The sequence below is a fragment of the Python bivittatus genome, unplaced genomic scaffold, assembly GCF_059951505.1.
Source record: "Python bivittatus isolate LINGU-HERP-01145 unplaced genomic scaffold, Pbiv_v1 ctg000280_np1212, whole genome shotgun sequence".
In the NCBI taxonomy this organism is placed as follows: Eukaryota; Metazoa; Chordata; class Lepidosauria; order Squamata; family Pythonidae; genus Python; species Python bivittatus.
This window is the reverse complement of record NW_028277066.1, coordinates 840,538-864,275: the sequence shown is the minus strand read 5'-3', so window position 1 is coordinate 864,275 and position 23,738 is coordinate 840,538. Positions and strand designations below refer to the sequence as shown.

General features: G+C 40.0%; 1 protein-coding gene across 1 annotated transcript in view; it reads right to left on the bottom strand.

Moving 5' to 3' along the window:
- The window catches only part of MTMR3 (myotubularin related protein 3), a gene marked incomplete at its 5' end in the record, with an annotated part of 61,212 nt that extends 40,565 nt beyond the window's left edge, over positions 1-20,647 (bottom strand). Inside the window, 2 exons of the mRNA XM_088143159.1 lie at positions 1,344-1,412; positions 20,616-20,647. Coding sequence (XP_087999285.1) covers positions 1,344-1,412; positions 20,616-20,647 — 101 coding nt within the window. The remainder of the gene's footprint in view (positions 1-1,343; positions 1,413-20,615) is intronic.
- Between the last annotated feature and the right edge of the window lie 3,091 nt (positions 20,648-23,738).

Below are 23,738 nucleotides of genomic sequence, written 5' to 3'. Positions count from 1 at the left end.
CATAATGCTCAATTAAATTTTAATGCTGCTGATACACAATTCTAAAGTGGGTGTGGAGATTCAATGACCTCTAATATTGCTGGATCTTACCTACAATCCAGCAAAGCCACAACTGGGAATCACGGAGACTGTTTAACACGGTGTTAGAAACCAAAGTCAACTCAAAGACAATCATTTCACAAGTTGGTGATCAGTTATATAACTCAAGCTTGAGAAGTGTTCTTAATGTTCCAGTGAACTGGTTAGTTCCAATAACATTCCTTTTTTGAAGTTTTTGGTCTGATTTACCAACGATATTAAACTGTAACGTAGCTTGTTTAATTTTGCCTTAGTGTTTCACGTGGATCAGCCATTACCAATTTGTAAATCATGATTTATCTTATGGGTTATATCAACTTATCCAACTGCAGTTTATTCAACAAAACATGATATTGTGTGATGTGTGAAGCACCTTTTGAGAACATTTTCCTAGCATAAAGTCAATCAAATCTGGAGAAGGTATTCTGATCTTTATATGCAGCAGGGTATACACTGAGTCCCAAGTGCTAGGAAAGTAGGATTTTAGAAATTGGGGGAGGTCATTATTACAGGCATTTCTGCCGTGGTTCTCATTGGGACAAAGAACAAAATGACAGAAGAATGGAGTGAATCTTCCCCAGTGACATTCTAAGTTGCATCACAAACACAGTGACCACAACTATTAGCATACTGGACTGCCCTGGTTAACTGAGGCCAATCTATCCTTCATGCAAGGCAAGGGAGAACTTCAGGTCAGCATTGTCTGAGAGACAGGAGGGAAGAGGGAGAGATTTATAGGCACGGCCTATATGGATCTTTCCTAGTTAGCAACTGAATGGAATCATGGTTCCACACAAACCTGGCTTGGTTAAAGAACAAAAGGAAAAAATTAATCCTGCTCCAGACTGCTGCTTTCCTGATCATACGAAAATGCTCAACTTGTGAAGAAATAAGTGCTGAAAGAAAAGAGGGAGATGATGTACCCTTCTGAAATCTTTCATTAAAAGCCATATATTGCAGCAACAAATATATATGATGGCAATATTCACATTCTACTGCTGTACACCCCCGGACACTTCAGAACTAATATTTGAAAGGTTAAAGAAGCAATTATTTCATTGCTTTGTATTTTTATTGTGCCCTTTCATCACATTTCCACGGTAGTCTACAGGTAGAATCAAACAATTAAAAATCAATAAATACAAAGGAAGTTAAACCAGATAAGCAAATGGCCACAAAGTGGCATAAAATTAGCAGGATTTTGAAAAATGCAAATCTGGAAAATGAAAAGGACTCTGCTGGGCATTAAGTATCTGTAAACTTACCAATTAATAATAAACTCCTCTGATAAATTTCGGATGCTATTCAGATTGTCAGTTAGTTTACGCTGAACGCTGAAAGGACAAAAGAGCATTCTGTAATTAAACTGCATCAGTGGGTTGCTTATGAATAGGCTTCATCCTAAAATAACATTTAAGCAGCAAAATTAAATGATTAAATGACATTCTCCTAAAATTGGTACTGGTCATTATACAAAGGTAAGTCTAAATTCTAGAGAATCCCAATTTACTCCAAAGACCAATGCTGGTATCTTAACCAAACTGGGGTCTTCTGGTTTGTTGCTCCCCAATAAACTAAGAACTCTGGGTCAGGCGATGCCCTGAGATTTAACCTCCTGATTAGATGAGTTGCTCTTGCTGTTTGCGAGGCTGTCCCCCTTGTTTCATGTGTACTGGATACTAATGAACATTTTTAGAGAGAACTGCAGGTTCCAATGATGCTCAAAATGCAAGGTATGTGCTATAATGAATTCCTTGTGGATGAGAATTATTTCGTATGTTAATTTTGTTTTGGGAGTCACTGGTTTTTGTAGATGATTGTCTACTTTTAAATTAATAGGTGGATAATAGTAATGGCTATCGCAAGCTGTCATGGTGTACATAACGTGATTGATACAACATGGCTCGAGGGATATTCATTCTGTCATTCATACATACAATGGTCTGAAGATCTTATTTCTCTTTCTTTATCTGAGTATTTTCCACTGACTGAAAGGAATACTTAAGAAATTTGGACCGCATAAACTACTTCATCTGCTTAATTTTCCTTTCTTTTATAACATGAGCTAACTTAGCTTTTGACTGTATCACATGAACAGTGTAAATATCTAGGTTTAGCTTGAATGTACTTGATATGTATGTGTTTGTGGGGTTTCCTTCTTTTTCAAATTAACAGTAAAATATAATAAAACACATCCTTTAGAGCTCTGGAAATCTGTTTAGAAATAATCCCCACTGATCTCATTGCTGGAAATCAGTCAAGTACAATTAAAGTGCTCACTAAAATGAGAAAACCCTAAAAACACGAGAAATATTTTTTGTTAAAAACAAGGAAGAGAGACTAGACATGGTCTAGGAGAAGACAGTCAAGGTCAGGAGCTGATGCTTACATTTTGACTCCCATCAAAGCTTTCCTGGGAGTCTGCCACTACATTTTCTAGCTTTTACAGTCAACCCTAACCCACATATTTCCCTACAGATTCCTATTCTCCCCCCTCCCCAAAATGAGGATAAACACAAAATGAAAACAAAACAGATAAAGCTCCATATGGACAGGAAATGAAGGAATTGTCTGACTAGGCTGCCTGACTATTTGTCAGTTTAAATGACAGATTATTCCACGTGATTATTACAAGTTAATATAATAAGGATTATGGAAGACTTAATATAGAGGTATAAATGAAGTACAGATACAAAGGTATGGCATCAGTTTTGAAGTCTGCTAATGAAATGACACTGTCAAGGTTTGGTACCCAAATTACCTTTCAAATCTCCTCCTTTTTGTGGTATTTCTTCTCTGACTACCCTCTTTCCCACACTGAAAACCAGCTCTGTAAAGAGCATCTGCTTACAGATACAACAATGGTTCAAGCTTCTGTTTTGAAAGTGCACTTCTGAGTAAACACACCCAGGGTAGCAGATCAAGTTGGCCTCAACCTCTTATGCTGTATCTCAAGCAAACAGAAGCATGTGATAACACATGTTAAAACACATGCCCTTCTGCACTGGTTCTGATAAGTTTTTACATATTAATAAACATCCGGTACACACATTCATTCTTAACTTTCTTCTTGGTTCTTTAGGAATAGAAATCCAGGGTTCAGCAAAATGGGAAGGGACTAGCCTTAAAATGGTGTGCAATATACCTATACTGTAATCCTCTAAAATCTTAAGCCCAGTCTAAAGCAATGGTTCTCAGACTCTTCCCTTCTCTGGACTTCTAAATCCTAGTGTATCATATAAGCAAATTTATTTAAACATTTTACAATGAATTAGCTGGTTCATACTGGCATCCTGAAATATGCCCTCAGAATTTAGAGAAATTCCTTCAAGTGGAGCTTGACCCTTGGTGATTTCATGGACAAATCAATACTGTTTTCCAATCAACAACATGGAAATGGGTTACCACTGTCTTTCTTCTGAATGTCTTTTTTCCCGTTTACAATTCTAGTTTACAATGATGGGATTTCTTGGGAATCTCCCATTCAAGTATACACACACAGTTCTGGTCCTCTTCTGCTTTGCTGAGATCAGCCAAGGTCAACTTTGTGTTGCTTCCCAGCTGGGCTGAACTTAATCACATTGTGAATTAAAAAAAAAAAATACACGTAACACATGATCCAACAGAGGTACATAAAGTATTATTATAGTATCTCTCTTCTCCTCCATGGCCGTAGCCTTCAGAACACACCAAGTCCAAAGAACAGATTTCTCAGATTAAGATCAAAGTAGTTGTCAATGTTTTGTTTGAAGAATCCTCTAATTTCAAAAATAGAAAGTCTGCAATAAGGTCAGTGATTCTTTCAAGGAGTCAGCGCTCAAAAAAAGCCATTTGTTCTTGAAAGAAGATAAACTTTTGAATTCCAAAAGTTTATCATTTGTTCAACACTGAAGTATAAATATGAAATACACAAAGCTCAAAATAGACTCTGCTTGTATAAAAACATTGAAAAGTAACAGGTACAAATTTCAACTGCTTGTTCCCTGTAATTGGGTTTGCATAACATATAAGCCATAGTTTTGGGAAATCCTGATTTATTGTGACTAAGCTAGGCTTGAGGACTCTGCTTCTTCCCCAGCCAGAAGAAACAGCTAAGGAAATAGCAGAAGCTGCAATGTATCATGACATGCAAACTTAGAGCTTTGTTTTTCCGAAACAAGCCAGGACAAAATCATGGCTTCTTAGGAATAAACTAGATGGGCAAAAGTTTTCTTTCTAGGCAGTATCATGGCACTTTTTTTGTTTGTTTTAGGCTGATCAAAATTTAATCCAGATTATAGTGCCCTCTGGCTTCCAGGGAAAAAATGGCAAACTGAAGATGACTCCACTCTCAGTGGTGGCAGAATTAAGGGCCGCGAGTGGACCAGCAATTCAGAATTCCTCTCCAGAGAAGGAGAGGATTTGGGATCACCCACAGGTGCTCCAGACACTTGCTGCGCACGAGGAGAGTGCAAAACAGCAGTCTCCAGTGGGTTTAGAGCTCTGGAGATGAGGGAACGCCATCTTTGCCCAAAACATGGTTGGTGCCTTTATAGACACAGGGTTCGCATACTTCTTTTTCTAATCACTTTTGGAAATTGCTTATTAACTACTTTTCAGCTATTAGGAACCTTTGAAACAGCAAGTTTTTTACAGCACCAGGTGAGTCTACTTCAATACTTGGTGAAAGAACTTTTAAATACAGGTTTAAGGACTTAAAAAAATCTTTTTTTTTTTTTTGAGTAATCAGCAGAAGGGTGATTAGAACATTGATTTTGGAAAGTTATAAACAGGCTAAGGGTCCAGATGGATTTGAAATAAGATTTTGAAATTAATTATAAGAATCCTTCCCATGGGAAAATGCTGCTGTTTTGAATTCTTAAAAAAAAAAAAAAAACATGATAGGATGGGACTTTTTAGGTTGGACACTACAGGGAACCAGAAGGAATTAAAGATTACAATTAAACAAGAAGAATGCTTAAATTTGTCTTATTAATGCAGAATGGAGCAAAATACTTCAACATTAGACATACTGAGGGATATTTGTGAATAATGGACCAGAAGTTAATTTTAAGGGTGTCTGCCATTATAGGCAGACTGTTTTTAAAAGATGTCATGGAAGAGGAACACGTTTTACTAGACAAGACTAAAACTGATCTGAAAGTGGATTTAAAAATGATAGGCCACAAGAATGATATGGAAAAAGATGCCACACTGGATATATAAATGAAACTGGCTGATGTCTTAATAGTTAAAAGGGATATATAAATAACAAACCAAAAGAGTGACCTGGATAACTTTCCAATATTGGATTTACAAAAGAGACTTGTTAAAGTTTTGAAGAATTTTGTGAGAAGGGACAAAGAAAAAATGAAAAGAAATCAAGTTCTAGGGCATTATTTGAAGGGATTAAAGATCGTTAAAAGTAAAAGGAAGGACTATAAAGTTGGTTTATCTGATCAGGTTAATATAGATATATTGTTATCTCCAGTAACCCTTAATAGACTTTTGCAGGACTGAAACAACGAGGCTTTAAGGATTTGTTTATAGATTAGAGATGGGATATGGGAAGATGAGATCATTTGTTGTATTTTAAGAGAAGGATGTTAAGTTACTAAAATTGTTTTGATGAAGGGGGAAGTCATTTCTTTATATATTTCTTTTCTTTTTCTTTACTATGTTCTTATTTTTTCTTTTCTACTTTTCTACTTTTTATTTTCTGCACTTCCTACTCTTTTTTCTTTTATTTTCCTTAGTTTGTATTAGTTTTTACCTTTTTAATTGTAATGTTTAATAAGATCACTATTAAAAAAACAGATTAGAGTGCCCTCTGTGAAATAGCCAGGCTTACACGTTGTACTAAGTTATGGTTTGTTTAAACATAGTTTACTGAACAATTGGCTGGATTCATACAATAAACTATGGCTTATAGACCACAGTGGCTCAGTAGGAGTATCTCCCCAATACAACTTTCCCTCAGATGAGAAAAGTGGCTCATCCCTGCTTTAAGCCATAAACAAGCAAACCACATTATGAATATTAACTCCAATCAGTAACAGCAAAATATATTAAGGTTACTATAATGTGTGAATTTGTGAACATGAATAAAACATCCATTTCTAACCTTTCCTTTCCTTTTTGCATAATGTCTGCTATCTTCTTTTCAACTAAACCCCTTATCCATATTGCTAAAAATGCTGCTGGTATCAGATTTGTCCACAGTGCTCCAAAAAGTACACTACCACCAAACAATTAAGGACAATTCCTATTTGAGGAAGAAAGCCCAGACAAATAACATGACGGTTTCTATCAATAGAAAAGAGGTTCACTGCTCTCCAGTAATTTCCTAAACAAAAGCTGAAGAGGTACATAACCTATTTTTCACTTGCACTCTATAATTACAATGTTCAGATCAAACTTTAGTCACAAACGTGCAGCAATTTAATGGATTAAGAAGGCTCTTCCTAAACTAAAATGAAGATAGCTTCACTTCTCAGACTCTATTATAAAGAAAATACATGCCTTACACTGTACAATAATGTAAACACCAAGGTGAAATAAGCCCTCTCCCTCTGATCTTCTCTATTTTACATCCTAAGTTATGTGACACGGGTTCTTTAGGCAAAAAAATATGGGGATGATGGTTAAAATTGTTTGGGCCACCCACCCCAGAAGGATGGGCATGAGAATTTAAAGGGCCATACTCTGATTTGGGGAGACTCCCCCTGGATAAAATTAAAAGTAAAATCTCCACGTTGAATTCATTGACTGAATGGACATACTATCTATGCGGTTTTCTTGGAAACAACACAGAAGTGTTTTGCCAATACCTTCCTTTGGGATGTTTTTTCAACTTCCTAATCTAACCTGTGGTCCTAGAACTCCCTGGAGATCTTTCTTCTGAATATCTCCAAGCCAGAAAAGGCTGATCTGATGCTTGAACTCGATAAATATCAACTGGGAGCTGAAGTCCAATACTTCAGGTGGATAGCAAGTTGTATTGATTTATTTCAGTACTTATATATCGCCAAGTTCAAAACTAGTCCAGGTGGTTCACAATTTTAAAACGTATAAGAAAACTACAATCTCACCATAAAACATGAAGCCTTCCAGAAAAAATAAATAACGTCCACATTGAGAAAAGGTACCCTTGAGCAATATATGTATGCAAGTGGGTCTACGCAACTTGAGAGGCCTAAAACACATTCAGAATATAAGCAAGAAATTACAATCAGGAAATGCAGTAATGTTAGTTGAGATCTCAAGAAAGAAGGCAGACTGAGCATTCAGCAAAAATATATGACACTGTCCAAAATCATTGTGTGTGTCTATATGTAAGTATGGTGTGTGTGTGTGTGCGCGCGCGTGCATATGTGTGAATATATATAATCTTCACTGAATCAATCCACAATAATTACGCAAACCAGATTCAGCAGTCATTTCAGAAAAATGTGGAATGACAGCCTGAAAATTATATTGACTCAGATATTAATTAAGAAAATGAACAAAGGGCACCTATTCATTTTATTGAATGGTAAGGGTTTCTTTTCCTGAGTTCAGCCAGGAGTTCTGAGTAAGAAACAGTATTGTAAATGTATTTCTTGACTGAGGGGACCACACCTTGATCTGGGGTCGATCTGCAGTATCGATATGAAAAGGACAGACATCTATTCAGCTCCTCGCTATATGCAAGACAAACCACAGATTTCAATTCTCTGCCTTTTTCGTTTTACAGGATAGCTTTTTCCCCCCGCTCTGCAAATAGGTGTCCAAATGAAGATATGGTGAAGTGGGCGTATCGTACACCTTTTACCATTTCGTAGTGGTCTTGTTGCATATATCTTCCCAGAAGATTAATTACCACAATAGTCAAAGTAAATATAAACATTTTATTAGATAAATAATCTTGTCCAGACTTCTGTCACATCAGGAAGGCATTTTAAAAAAAGGATGGCATAAACTAGATAACTATTACATCTGTTTACAATGTTCATTATGGAATTTTTAATGTATGGTATATCAGATTTGTTAACTCACAAAACAAGGACCTGGCTAGCAATATGATGCATCCTAAAACATTACAGGATATTCAGATAGGAGATAGAAAGGATTCCAAGTCAAAGCAAAAGCTAAGTTACTCTGCACTACTGGGCAGAGCAATCTATATTTAAGGTAGAACGCACAAACCAAATCCTACAAGAATGCACGTTGTGAGAAATTTAAAAAAATGTTTACTTAGCAAGAAATTAAATATGGAGAGAAGCAGAAGCAAATTTCTTTCCAAGTTGAAAAGTACATTATCTTCCTGTGAAAGCTTGTCTAATAAGGTAGAAAGGTTCATTGCATATAGACAAAGAACATAATTTGATTATAATAAGTACCCAGCCAAAATTTAATGTTTCTGTTCACAGCAAATTCTTGTTATCAGGAATATGAACAGTGAAGACAGAAGGTACAATATCTGAGTTTTCCACAAGCGCGCTATTTATTTAGAAAACTGCGTGCCACAGACTTTATTCCACTGCAATTTCAAAGTCCATAACTATCGCCTTTTGTCTGATAGTGGACATCTTCTCTACTTCAAACAATTCAGTTAGATTTTACACATTTGGTAAATAAACAGAGTTCAAAATGTAGTCATAAGCCTTTAGGGCACCAGAAATGGCCTACGGCAGGGGTCTCCAACCCCCGGGCCATGGACCGGTACTGGTCCGTGGCCTGTTAGGAACCGGGCCGCACAGGAGGTGAGCGGCGGGCGAGCAAGCGAAGCTTCATCTGTATTCACCGCCACTCCCCATCGCTCGCATTACCGCCTGAGCTCGGCCTCCTGTCAGATCAGCGGCAGCATTAGATTCTCATAGGAGCGTGAACCCTACTGTGAACTGCGCATGGGAGGGATCTAGGTTGTGTGCTCCTTATGAGAATTTAATGCCTGATGATCTGAGGTGGAGCTAAGGCGGTGATGCTAGTGCTGGGGAGCGGCTGCAAATACAGATTATCATTAGTAGAGAGGTTTGACTGCAGAGACCATAATAAATCAATTGCTTGCAGACTCATATCAAACCCTTATCATGTAATGTGCTTGAATCATCCTGAAATCACTCTCTCTCTCTCTCTCTCTCTCACACACACACACACAAGGTCCATGGAAAAATTGTCTTCCACAAAACCGATCCCTGGTGCCAAAAAGGTTGGGGACCATGGTCTACAGTTATAATCCAATATGTTGCATTTAATAGAAAAATATAATTATTCTTCTCTAAGGGCAACAGCTTTTTAAAAATGAACTGGCAGCTTCCTGCTTATTTTTGCATCTTGTCAGTCTTTAAAGCAATACACTAGTTGACCATCCTTAGCCCCCCACACTGGCAGATCCTGGAAATCAATCACTGATAGGAATCCTTACCCAAAACATATTCACTGTTTTCACAGCTTTGCTTTTTATATGACTTATTAAACTCCTACCTGGGAACATCTGTTGCAACCTGATGTCAGCATTGATTAGTTTCCACCCTAATTGCTGGAGGATACCAAACCTACAGAAGCCAGTCTACTATGAAGTAATCACATTAAAATGAGACAATCCCATTATTAATAGTCCCCTTCTTCCAACATTCATCCTACTATACAATCAAGAAGTCCTTGCAAACATAGTTGACTGAGAAGACTTCGCCCATCTTGACCCTCTCCCCCACCTTAAGAAGAACATCGTGTATTAAAGTCTCGTCCTGTGGAATTTATAGCTCAACACTAGTGGATTAGGGGGGCACAATAAGGAAGGAATATGCTGACAATATGTATATGATACAGGAGATACATATCAGGCAAGAAAAATTAATGTTTGAGAAGGAAAAAAATGAAAAAGTTCCTGTTCACTCATTTCTCCAACGGATATACTAAACATTCGGGAGAATATCAGAAGAAATAAACACCTATTTTCACATTGTTTTAAAAGGACAGGCATAGAGGCCAGGAAGTTACAACAAATGTTATATACATTAATACTTTTTTAAATTAGGTTCAACTATCGCCATTTCCCAAAAAGGCAACAAAAGTGAGTGATAAATTGGAACAGGAACAAAGGCAAGGCAGAAGGATATGGACATCTGGCATTTTCTAAGCAAGCATTCAATGCCCCAGACATTCAGATCCCTAGACATAATTATACTTTTTAAAAAATTTTATTTTGGGGGAAAGCCTCGAAAACACCACCAATCTCTGGAATAATCTTATGAAAGATGGCCTTCCTCCAAAGTATTAGCTTTAATAGGGTATGCCATTCCACACGATTAGAAGAATCACTGGTCACCAAATCACAATCTTAGTTAAGTATCAAGGAGTTTCTATTAATATGGAGCTATGTTGACTCAACTGTTTTGTTTTTTTGTGACCCAATGGACATCATTTCACCAAAATAAACGTGATGGCTTAATGTGATAGCCCGATTCATACAACATGCTTAGATAAAGGCTGGGGTTAACAACACACTAAACCACAAAACATCCCTACAGTACTGCATTTCAGCCTAGTTCATTGCATTATACAAATCAGTTAATAGAGCTAACTGTAGTATGTTAAAATAAAATACCAAACAAAATGAAGCATCTATGCAGAAACTTAAAGCTGAATGAAATTCATCCAGTTTATGCATGCTGCGCTTCATCAGTGTAGCAATGACATGTAAATACTGCAACCACCCATAGAAGTAAAAAACGTTATTGATTTTTTGCTAAAGGAAATATTATGCTACTTGTTAATATCTTGGAAATAACTGTATTTTTCCGGCACAATGTGCCAACACTGATAATGGAAAACAGACTGGCAACATCTAAGTTTGGGTTCGCATTACAAGCAAAGCCATAATGTGGATTGTTTGGTTTTGACTTTGTGTGTTGTGTGTTGTGTGTTGTATGAACCCAGGCATTGTGACAAGGTGTCTGAATTAATGTATTGTGCAAACCAGCCAATTGGCTTGATTCACTAGGGTGGATGCACGTTACCTAGAAATCTGACTTAATCCTATATTTAAGATTTTGTGTACAATAGTACTGCATATGTACACACTTATGCTCCCAGTAGAAGTTAAGAGTTGCTAACAGACAGCCAATGTGGACTGAAAGACATTAATGCAGCAAACGGGCCTATGGATTTATTTCCTTTTACATCTGCTAGATGCCCTGCTCCATCTAACTTGACTTTAAAAAAAAAAAATGCTTTCAATTAAAATGAAACAAGAAGCTGGCATGCAGCCTCCAGCATGTTCTTGATTTCCTAGAATCCTTCTGGGCTCCAGATGGGCCCCATAAGATTTCTTAGGAAATAAAAACAATGCTGCAGATTAGTACACTGTTTGGAAGTAAGACCAAATGTTCAAAAGAAGGTCAAAGATAAGGAAGAGGAATTGGGAGCCTTGCGAGGCTAATGGGAAAGGCTGAATCCCAGTAAATGGGTATTATGACCCTTGCGGCTGCGCTTTACAATGGACAAACTTCCCCAGCTGCCTTTTTGCAGGATTGCCCACAACATGTTTTCAAAATTCCAAATGTGCCCACCAGCTGAAAATAACCAGGGACCCTTAGCTTTGCGTCGCTGATAAATTTAACCAATTGTGGCTTTTTCAAATACCACGATTACAAGCCATGACTTGGTGTGAAGTGTTTATCCTGTTCACAAGAATTCCTATGACTCCATAGTTTATGTCAACTGGGTCAAACAGACACACAGTGACACACATTTCAAGAAGTCAATCATAATTTATAAGGTAATTGCATGGGGGAATGGTATTGCTAGAAAGATGTGTTAGGTTATTCCTCAAAATACTGAAGATAACTAATAACATTGTTAGGTCATACCCTTCCAGAGAAATGAATATATCAAATAATTAGGATGTTCCAAAAATCCTGTTTCTTTGAAAGTTTCCTCATCTATTGAATTGCATGATCTCAATAAACCTTTCAATGAAATATTAAAAGACTTGTTCCCTTCAATGTACAAACATTTCCACCTTGTCCAAAAGCAACCATTCTTCTGTTATACGCTAACAGAGTGCACGTACTTCTTTCCTTCCTTCTACATCAGCTTTCTTAGGATCAGGACTGACCAAGAAGATTGCTGGTGGAAACCATGGCATGTATCTTAAATTCACAAACGGTTTGATAGGAAAAGTAAGTTTGGGACTTTTTAACAATGCCGAAGTTGTACAATGTTCTCCCTTTGGGGCCCAGGCAAAAGGATAGGTTAGACTCTATCTTCTAGGGTTTTTTTTTAAATGAAGGGGGAATCTGTAGAATGAAGTGGTCCAACTTAGATGTTTAACATCTAAGAACCAGGCCTATCTCACACAGTTTCCTTCATCCAGTCCCCTAGTTAGTGAGCAGAACTGACTTCAGCAGATCTATATGGAAACTTCCCCTAGCATTTTTAATTCATGTGAACTTTAGCTAATGGATTTATAAGTGTTTCCCATAGCCATTTAACCTATCAGTGGAGAAAATCGGATTGAGACACACTTGCTGTTAATAAAATGTTCTTCAAGTTGATTGCTAGTAATTGCCCTATTCCTTTACATTTTTGTAGTATTGCCACAACCAAGAATATCCTTTATCTCCAGGAAGCACATAGGTTGGAGGGCCTTCCTTTTTCTGATGTAACTATCTTTGGTGAACTATCCTAAAGTCTTGCATAGGATTTTTCGGCTCCTGAGATATTAGAACAACTTATTAAATCTTTTAAAACTAAAAAGCTTACTATTAGTTTTTATAGATATTTGGCATAAATAAATCAATTTGATATGCAGATATTAAGCAATGAGTGGAATACAGAATTAGAGATTCCTATATTGTCTAGACAATGGAAAGAGTATCAATGGACCTCAAATTATTACTTTTACAACAAAAAATAATATTTAGAATTTATTTGACTCCATTACGTTTGTATAGAAAAGGATCGTCAAAAAACAGTATTTTGTTGGAGATGTAATAAGGATAATGCTTCTTTAAAACATATGTTTCTACAATATCCTATACTTACCAAGTTTGGGGAGAAAGTAGTGGACTATATAAATAAGATTGTGTTACAAAAGCTAAAACTTTCAGAGGATAATACTCTTTTGAACTATATACCTAGCACATAGAACTTGACAACCAAACAATGTAAGTGGATTATCCGTGCCCTTACTATGGCCAAAAGATTGATATTGCAGCATCAGAAAGATAAATATATGGACCCATTTATTCAATGGATTGGACCTGATTGCACTTGCTACTTACAAGTGAATTGCCCATAAACGTAGACTTTGTATGGACAGGTATAATGAAATATGGGACTCATTTATACAAAATACAGTAGGTCAAAAAACAAAAACATGATCATCATATAAATGTATTAGAAATATATATGTACTTAAATAATATTTGCATTAGATAAATATATATAGAATTGCGATGGTTTACATAATGTTTATATAATGATATATTAAAACTTTTTTTTCTTTGTTGTATTTCTTTCACTTTTTTGTTAAAGCACTTTCTAGGTGGGTTTTTTCCCCGTCTTCTCAATAATAAATAGATAAGTAAGTAAGTCTTACATGGATTTTCCAGAGATTATTGGAAAAAGGACTTTGGAATGGCAAGTTCAGAAGTTTGCCCCTGCTTAAAAATAAAATAAAATAATCTTTCCTGAATTTAATCTACTTTTCTCAAATTCACATTCCTTTGGGAAAGGGATTGACAGTGACACTAGGAAGGGTGACAGGATTGGTTCTCACAGCTTTCCAACCTCAGCAAAGTACTGGGAAATAATGGGAATAATTGAAGCTGCCTCAATTACTGCCTCTCAATAGCAATAAACATTTCTTGGACCTCTAAACTATTATTCTGTCTCATCAAAAGGGGTTCGCAAAAGCTGGAAAAATTGGCAGTGTATGTATGTACACCCCCACACCCCCACACACCCCCACTGAATGCTCCAGATTGAAACGTGGACATACATCAGTTAAGGCAAGATGATCACAGCTTAAATGAACAGATAGGAACTGTTACTAGGTTTATGATCAATATTGGTATGTGTGTGGAACTAACATAGGATTGCACATAAATATTTACTCTGCCCCAAATGCCCTTCTCTTCCTCCAGTGTTTCCTTTATATTTCCTCAGAGACCTGTCCTCACATTCTAAATCATTCTTTATGAACAACACTTAATAATTATTTTTGGATATAACCTAATAGGCAATTTTTAAATTACTAGTGTGTCTCCCAGACCAAAACAAGAAGTGTTTTAAACAAACTGATATGCTGAACAGAATGAAAATAAAGAAAATACACTGTAACCCGTTCATTTCGAACCTACCCCCCTGGGAACCACTGCAGCTATGGCAAATGTAAAATATGTGACATAAAAACGTAGGAAGGTGGCTTATACATCAAATCACATCCCAGGTCCATCTAGCCTGAGAAGACTCTAAATCAAGGATGAGCAACCTGTAGCTCTCCAGATGAACAATACATATTAAGCAACTTTTGTTATAGGTTATAACTTGAAGCTGGACTTCAAATTCTACAATATTTGGAAGCTCATGGGCCCATCCCAGACCCATACTGAGAGGTCAGATCCCCAACAGATGCCAAGGTTTCAAAAGCTTGTACAGCAACAGAAGAGCTATACCTGGGTAAAGCAAGTAGAAAGATATGCACACCAACATCCACTGTGGATATTCCCAGCTCAGAAAAAGGAATCTAGAACAACATTTTAAACTAGGTGATGTCACAATGCACAGAGCAGCCTGAAACACATGCTGTGCTTCTGGCAATATTGTCACATCCATACACTTCGTTGTGTTTACACTGAGTGGAAGCATTTCCCCTCTGCAAAAACGAAACAAAAGAAAACCATCTTAGCAACTGCATTCGTGCAGGATGGTGATTTTTTGTGGGTTTGGATCTGGGATCACAAATTTAACCAGTCTTCCAACAACAGTGCAATTCCCATGAAACAAAGAGAGATGAGTATGGAAAGGGAATGAAGGAACTGGAAAATTAGATATAAACAGCCTCTCATCTTGCTCTGTCGCCCCACCGTAACAGACCTGCAACCCAATACCTTTTTGTCACCACAAACCTATCAGCAAAACAAGAAAGCTCTGAGAGAAGTATTCTCTACCTTTACACAAAGAACCCAATTCAGGTACTGCAGAAAACTAGCATTAAGCAAGTTTAACTGTATATTTGTCATGATGCTGGAATCAACAAACCATGATTACAGTCACAACACTTCTGGAGTCTGAAGCACCAGGAAGATAGGAGCAACTGTTAGGAGCAGTGTTTCTCAACCTTATCAGCTTTAAGATGTGTGGAGTTCAACTCCCAGAATTCCCCAGCCAGCCATGCTGGCTAGGGAATTCTGGGAGTTGAACTCCACACATCTTAAAGTTGCTGAGGTTGAGAAACACTGGTTAGGAGGATTCAAATGAAAGTAGCAAGCCACTATATGACAGCATCCGCTATTTCTTTCTGGGGAAGCTCAAAATGATCAATTTTGCACAATGGCTGGCACAAGCCACAATGCTGCTAGCACTGCACCAGTCCAGAGATTCCCATAAACCTGGTCAGGAGGGAGTGAACAAGAACTCCCAAACACGAGAGCACTTCAGAGAATAAACATACACAGAAGCCAAGAAAGAAAGAAGACTCCTTTTCTCCACCAGCGATGTTGGTATCCATATTTAGGGTTCTGAATGCATTTATGCATATTTAGGGTTCTGAATGCCCTCTGGTTTGTGTAAATGCACCAAAAGGGAGCTTGTTCAATTGAAATAAGCCTAACCAAACCTGTGAAGAAACCTTGTCATCTATGTGGGCACGAAGAAGTCGAGTATGACCTAAGCAGAGGTATGCCAGAATGATTTCATTTGTTCTACACCCCTGTGTCAGGAACACCAGGGCCAGATGGTATGCCACTGAACAAGGATGGGCAACTAGTGGACCCGATACCCTGAACTGGCCAATTTTCAGTAGCATGTTTCAGGCCACAGTAAGGGGTTTGGGAAGGGGATGTTTTAAGGGGAGAAATGGAGAACTGGGCCTTCCAGAGATCTTCCATTCCCATTCCTAAATCTCCCCAAAAAAGGGAGGGGAAGGAAAATTGGTCTTGCCCTCTCTAATAATGTCACTAGACAGTTCCTGTTGCTCTCCAGGAGGTTGAAAGACTGACTTGCATAGGCCCCCTTCAAAGACTGCACACATCTGACACTCAGAAGGGTTTAAAAAAATACTTTCTATCAAAGCTGACATTCCTTAAATACCATTTTAATTTAAAAGCATTTCATTAGCCTACTTCTATCAGTCATTTTAAGTAATAAGCTTTTCTATAACATGTCTAAAATTCTAAATATGCAACAAAATACTAAATGACAGAGCGTCTGGGTTCGTGCAACATAATAAGCCTCAAAAACCCACAACTGCTAACTTCACATTATACTTTATTCCCTCCCATAAATCATATGCCTGACTGAGTTATATCCAGCTTTTTGTTCAGAAGCTCCAGGCAACAGACACAGCACTCTCTTCTCCCATTTTTTTTACCAAAACAACGACCTGGCGAGATAGATCAGTCTGAGACAGAATGATTAGTTCAAAGTCGCTCTATGAGCTTCTGTGGCTAAGGAGGGAAGAGAACCTGGATGTTCCCACACCTAGTCCAACACTTTAACCTCTACACCATATTATAGCTGGCTCATATCACACATTAAAACAGTACCTGGATTCCTACAAAACTAGGATCCACGACCTAACAAAACACATTTCAGCTTAACCCTAGCATGTTCTATAAGCCCAACTATATTCTCTCCAGTAGAGCTTGGCATATTATAACCAGCACGCTGCAAAGCATTTTTGTGGAACGTACATTACGGGGAAGGGCCATTTTCAGATTTAGACTTTCCCAGGAACAATTCCTATTGCAGAGCTTGAAAAAGATGACTATCTGTGACCTGAAAAGGCACTACAAGGAAGTAATAAAGTAAATGTGCCAACAGTTTAATTCAGAGTAAAACAGGTTCCTGCCTTCTACAAAAATCCAAAACCTAGTAAGTTTGTTTGTTTTTTTTTATACTTCATCATGAGCAGGATAGATCACATGAGAGCCAGCTGGAATAGCTCTTTAACGAGCTGTATAATTTATCTGAAATATCAAAGGAGGAGAGCCTTGCTTCCTCTTACCTGATTACACAGTTCCATAAGCATAATAGCAACCTGCAATTTTGCCCTCGAACAAAAAGTATCCCTCTCACATTCCTCTTAGCTCTTTCTGTCTCCTTCCCTCTTAACACCTCTGCAGTTATACAATTTCAATGCACAACTCCATATGGCACCAGGAGATATTTTGCTTACTGCCACATGAAATGACACAGCAGTTTGCTATCCCAACCTTTCATAAACCAAGTAACATTCAGCCCTCTAAAGCTGTGCAAAACCTTGATTGCAGTGGTGACTTCAAACCCCCAAACATCATTACTTCTCCCAGTCTTTTTCCAACCTTGGCCACAGTTTTCCAGCCACTGCCTCTGCCACAAGCTAAAGAAGCCTTCCCATTCTGACCCAATATTTCCCCCCTCTCTGACAATTCTGAAATATCCCAGCTGTTTTCAAACCTCTACAAATTTCCCATTCTGGATTTTTAAGGAGCAGGCTAAGGAAAAATAGCAAGCAACAACAACCCAGCAGGTTGCACAGAAAAGGAGAACTGAGAAGTTGTGGAATCTGAACTGAGTACTTAAGCATCAGCAAACAGCAAGTCCTTCGGGTCAGTTGAAAGGAAATGATAGAACAGAAAATGCTCACTCCAGAAAGAGAGGCACAGCGCTCTGAAAAAGTGGAGAATTTCTTAAAAGAAATGGAATTTCCGAGAAAACTCCGCTAGCAACTGAGAGATTCCTACAAATTAGCTGAAAGGCCAGTTCTAGACATGCGCATTTACTCGGACTTAAGTTTGTAAACCTCATTCTGATTTGCAGGTCCCAAGCAATGATACGTTTTAAAAGAACTATTTCTGAACAGTAGTAAGAGACAATTAGATAGAATGGACCAGAGAAGATTAAAGAGCTTACAAGATGGAACCTTCAGAAGTAACCAAAATCAGCAATACTCTGCCATGATATGGCATGATACAACAGAACCTGACCTACCATCCCATTGCTACTTTTCAGACATCACTGAAAAGACCTCTGTCTTCTCATGCTATAGCATAACTGCACTCCAGAACCTCAAACATCATCAGCAAAGCACGGATCTCCCAAAGTGGACCCTCAAAGGGAACCTCTCTCCCAGAACCACACCATGTCACCTAGGAAGAACGGATTCCATTAACAGTTCTAAATCCATTCAGGTAAAACCCGGCTATCACTCTGAGCACAGATGTGCCATTTACCATTGTTACTAGCTTATTCTTGATTATTTTTAAAGTGATTGTCAGCTATCCAGAGTTGAGCAGTCATACAAACTGAATAAATAAATATAGTGCAAAAGGAGTGGGAAGAAAAATAAACATCTAAACTGATAAAGGGACAATGTGGATCTCCTGTAACCTTGGTGTGGGGGGAAGATTATTAATTCAGGTTCCTCAAAAGAACCTCTTAATTTAAATATAGATATCCCATAGAGTATAGAGCTTATTCCATACCAAGAACAATAATTGTCAGCATCCTGTCAAAGGGTTGGAGGGAAAATGGAAAAAAAGTACTTTCATAAGCCTCATCTCTGCACATGGGTGTTTCTGGGTACACATAATTATTACAAGGGTGTCTAAAGAGAGATTCTCAAACTCATATAAGAGATCACATATTAGTTACTCCTTAGTGACCCTAATCCCAGGATTTGAAAATAAATATATGAAAGATCCTAGTTATCGAAATATTTAATAGCCAATGTGCTGGTACATTCTCATATTTAGTCATTTGTGGTCAGTAAGACATTAGTCAGTGTGGTCAGTAAGACATTAGGAACTGACTTCTGTCATGCTCCTTTTCTTACTCAGAGGTTTTTATTACCCACATCAACCTGGAGGTGCTTTATAAACCTGCTTCAATCACTTAAGTCATAAGCACAGCACAGATTACAGTGAGTAGCAAAGAAGGGGTGGATTTTCCCCACACCCTTTTCAATGTAGTCTAATCTGCATGATGATAGGAAGCAGAAGATGGGAGTTACTCTGGATTAACCACAGCAGAGCTCAAGGGTGATTTAATGGTAATAATACAGGATGGGAGTTAGGACCAGCCAGAAAAACGAAAATAGAAAACTCAGCTTGGGGAATGAAACAGAAAGCTGCCAAGCATCACGTGGAGGAAAGAAAGCAAAGAGGACGGACAGCCAGCTTCCTGCCCTACAGAGGATCCAAAATGTAGCTGCACCCAGCCTCGGAGAGGCTAATTACACCTCATCTTTACTTACCAATTTCCAGAGAGACACAGCAGCACAAGGGCAAAGCAGACACTGGTGTGCTCCTGCTTACTGGCTAAAATCTGACTTTTGAGCAAACAAGCATCTGGCTGGGCTGGAAGGGAGCAATCTTGCATGCCCCAATCAGGGCATGAGCCCCCCTGAATTCTTAGGGGCTTTTCTTCAGAGCATAGCTACCTGCCCAGAGAGGACCCTGGAGGCCTCCTAACTCCAACCCTACACCACAAGCTGCTGGACCCCCAATCCACTCCCCACCCCATGACTTTCCTTCCTGGACCATCTGCAGACACCCCACTCACTCCTTCTTCCCAAGCACCTCCGGGACAGCCACCACCCCTCCCCAATCCGTCCCCTGGAAGGGGACGATGACACCGGGAGCCCAACTCTCTGTGCTGGATGGATCCCCACTGCAGGGGGGACCAGGCTTTCCCGCCCATCCTCTGCCTTCATAGGTCCAGGCAAGCAACAGCATCCATCTTGACCTCCATCCCCATCCTCCTCCTCCTGGTGGCTAAGAACTATTATCATTCAAGGGCAAAACGGATGGTTATTATTATTGTTGTTGTTGTTATTCCTTCTGGTGGCTAGTAACAATGAGCAAAACTGACTGTCATCGTCATCATCATCATCATCATTATTCCTCCTTATCCTCCTGCTGTCTAATCACTATTAACGGGTGAAACTGGCTGTTGTTATGTTTGTTCCCCCTCACCCTCCTGCTGCCTGATCCCTGCTAATGGGCAAAAGCGATCGTCATCATCATCATCGTTAATATCATTATTCTTGCCCCTCGTCCTCCGGGTGTCTAATCGCTATTAACAGGTAAAACTGGTGGTGATCATTACGACTCTTCGCCCTCACCCTCTGGTGCCCGATCCCTATTAATGGGCAAAACTGCTTGTTGTTATTCCCGCTATTATCGCCCCCGCCCCGCCGTCAGCATCCCTCCCCCTCCTGGAGGGCGAAGCGACCGCAGCCCCAGGCTGCCCCACCGCCCCACCGCCAGGGCGGCCCCCGTCGCCCCCGGCCCGACCGCGCGGCCTCCCTGCCTCCCGCCCAGCCGCCCGGCGCGCAGGCCCGGCCCGGCCCGGCCCGGCCCGCTCACCTGGCCGCGCGGGCGGCGGCGGCGGCTCCCGGTCATGGCGCGGCGACCCTCGGTCCCTGCGGCGGCGGCGGCTGGACAGCCCGTCCGGGTCCTCCGTGGCGGCCGTGGCGGCGGCGGCGGCGGCGGCGGCCGCTGCTCCTGCTGCCGCCCAGCCTCCGCCTCCTCACAAGCCAAACAACATGGCGGCCGCGGCCACACGCCGGGGGCGGGCGCGGGGCGGGGCGCGGCGGGCCTGGGGAGCCGGCCGGGCTGGGGGCCGCTTCGCCCCGCTCGGGGGGCTGCCGAGGGGCGGGGGGCGCCTCCAGCGCGCGCGACGGCCGCCGCCTCCCCCCGTCCCTTTCCTCACACGACCGCGGCTTTATTTTTAAATCCCCTTTAAGTCGGTTTTTCCGTCTTTTTGCACAGGTCCGCGTCGCTCCAAACGCTTCAGCCCGTGTTTTGCACTTTTAAACCCGCTTTTAAACATTTCAACCCGGCTTTTTTCTAATGTTTCCGTCGCTTTTTACACCTTTCCGTCCTTTTGCACAGGTTCGCGTCGATCCTGGAAACGCCTCAGCCCGTGTTTTGCATTTTTAAATCCGCTTTCAAACATTTCAACCCGGCTTTTTTTAACGTTTCCGTCCCTTTTTTACACGTTCAGGTCTCTCTTTTAAACGGTCGCCTCCGCGAAATGTTTTGATCCACCTATGAAATGTTTCAGCCTGTGTTTTAAACGTTTAAAGCCATTTTTAAACCTGTCTCTCCGGTTTTTTTTTTAATGTTTCGGTACTTTTTAACGTCTCAGTCCTTTTTTCAATGTTCGCATCTGTCCCTTAAACGTTTCGATCCGCCATTTAGATGCTTCAGCCCGCGTTTTACATTTTAAAATCCATTTTTAAACATTTCAATCCATTTTTATGTGTCAGTGCTTTTTCTGTGTTTCAGTCTGTTTTTAAATGTTCGCATCCGTCTTTCAAACCCTTCCATCCGCTTTTTAAACGTTTCGGTCTGTGTTTTACATTTTTAAATCCGCTTTTAAACATTTCGACCAGATGTTTTAAAGGTTTCGATACTTTTTTACATGTTTCAATCCATCTTTTAAACCTTCGCGTCTGTCGTAGATGTTCAAGTCCGCCTTTTCAGTGTTGCAGTCTTGTTTTTTTTTAATGTTTCCAAAAAACGTTGCAGTCTGTTTTGCAAACATTTCAATGAGTTTTTGGCTGGATTTGAACCTCTTATTTTGGAGCTGGGTTGCGGTGCCTTCATTTGGAACCAGGACAGAAGCTGCTTTATTTTGTCAAGGGGAAGCAGGTAAATACATTAATGCAATTTACTGCAGTGCTTGGCTGTGAAGTCTCACGTTATTCTTCCTCTAACTCAGTGTTCCTTAACCTCAGCAACTTTAAGATGTGTGGACTTCAACTCCCAGAATTCCCCAGCCAGCCATGCTGGCTGGGGAATTCTGGGAGTTGAAGTCCACATATCTTACAGTCGCTGAGGTTGAGAAACTCTGCTCTTAACTCAATGTTCTCCACCACGTTTGCTGGATAGCTCCCAATTCAGAGCTGTATAAAGTTCATCAGAATTGTTGTTGAACACATCTGGAGGCTTCATCTTGGAAAAGGCCTGCTCTAAAGGCTGAATTCTACCCACATAAACAGTGTGAATTGATGAGAGGGGCTTTGAATTAAATGACCTTTAAGTATCTTAAAGGGTTGCCTTGACCTACTAATCAGACGTACATGCTTGCATGTAATGGCCCGCAGCTAATTCATTGCCAGGATTCGCACCAAGAACTTCTTTCTGGCTTTAGGACGCTGCCTGCCTCTTGCTGCAAAATCACCTGGCTCTAAAAAAAAATAAAATCCAGCCTTTATTCAGGCCATTTCAGGACTTCTTCAATAAATCAGGTTCCTGAAGGGAGATCGTTTATCAGGGGTTAGCTGTGAGCTGTCAAGAGCTGGAAGCGGAGCCAAGAATCCCAGAAAACATTATTAGTCAGGAAATCTCTGACTCCAGCCAAAAGTCTTTTACAACCCTTCCTGTCTAAGAGGCACCAATAGCCAGCCTCGGTAAGTAGGGCGAGTCGAGTCTAAGAAATCATCTCAGGGGGCACCTCCAAAAGCAGACTGCAAGGGGCAGTCCCGTATGGATGAGATCCATATACTATGCCAAACCGGAAGTGGAAAAGGTGCAGGACAGCCTTTTTGTGGCTTCCAGAATGGGTGGAGCTGAAAGCTTGAACCTGTGTTTGAATTAAGGGCTATACGGGTACATGAAGACTTGAAGACGCTTAAAGCTTTGGAAACATTTAGCCTAAATGGGATCTGGCTCTGCTGCTTTTGAAGCATGGTCCCTTATGAATTGTGCAAAGCCCAGGGTGGCCAACAGAAGTTGCGCAAAGCCTACAAAAGTGGGGTGGGGTTGGTTTTGCTCAATGGACTGTATGAATTCAAGCCCTGAGATTGCTATAAAACCATGGCTTATGGTTTAGTATGTTAACTGAACTCAGACAGCTTTAGTTATTCAATGAACCATGGTTAAACTAAGCCATAGCTTAGTGCAATGCATGAACCCAAGAGTTGACTGTTTCAGGATGTAGCCTCCTCTTTCATGGCTCACACACTTGACATCTTGAAAGAATTCACTGTACGATACCAGATATGAAAACACACATTCATATCCCATATGAAAAGGTAGCCAGTCTTTCTCGTGTTTTAAAGGACAACGTGGAGCCATTTCCAATCACCTATGCAATTGACACGTGCCACATGTCCTTCTCTGGCTCTAAAAGCAGTAATTTCTGGGCAGGAAAAATGTCACGTGACTCTGAGACCAACTTCAGAAAATTGCAAGAGACATTTGTTGATTCTCTTGGCTGGACATCTTGACAGTGACCCTCCCGACTCATGTCAGCAAGCCAATCCCCCATACGCGCAACTCACAATGGTTGTTTTGTATTATGAAAAACATGCAACTGTTAGACAGGCAATCTGAACGAAACTAAATATGGAAAGAAGGTACAGGAGGGAAGGAAGGAATGTTGTGAGCGAGGGAAGTGACACACATCCTGGGTTGTTGAAGCAATGGAGTAGGCAGGTAAATCAGTGAGTTGGGCAGCTGAAAGTAAGGTGTGGAAGTTAT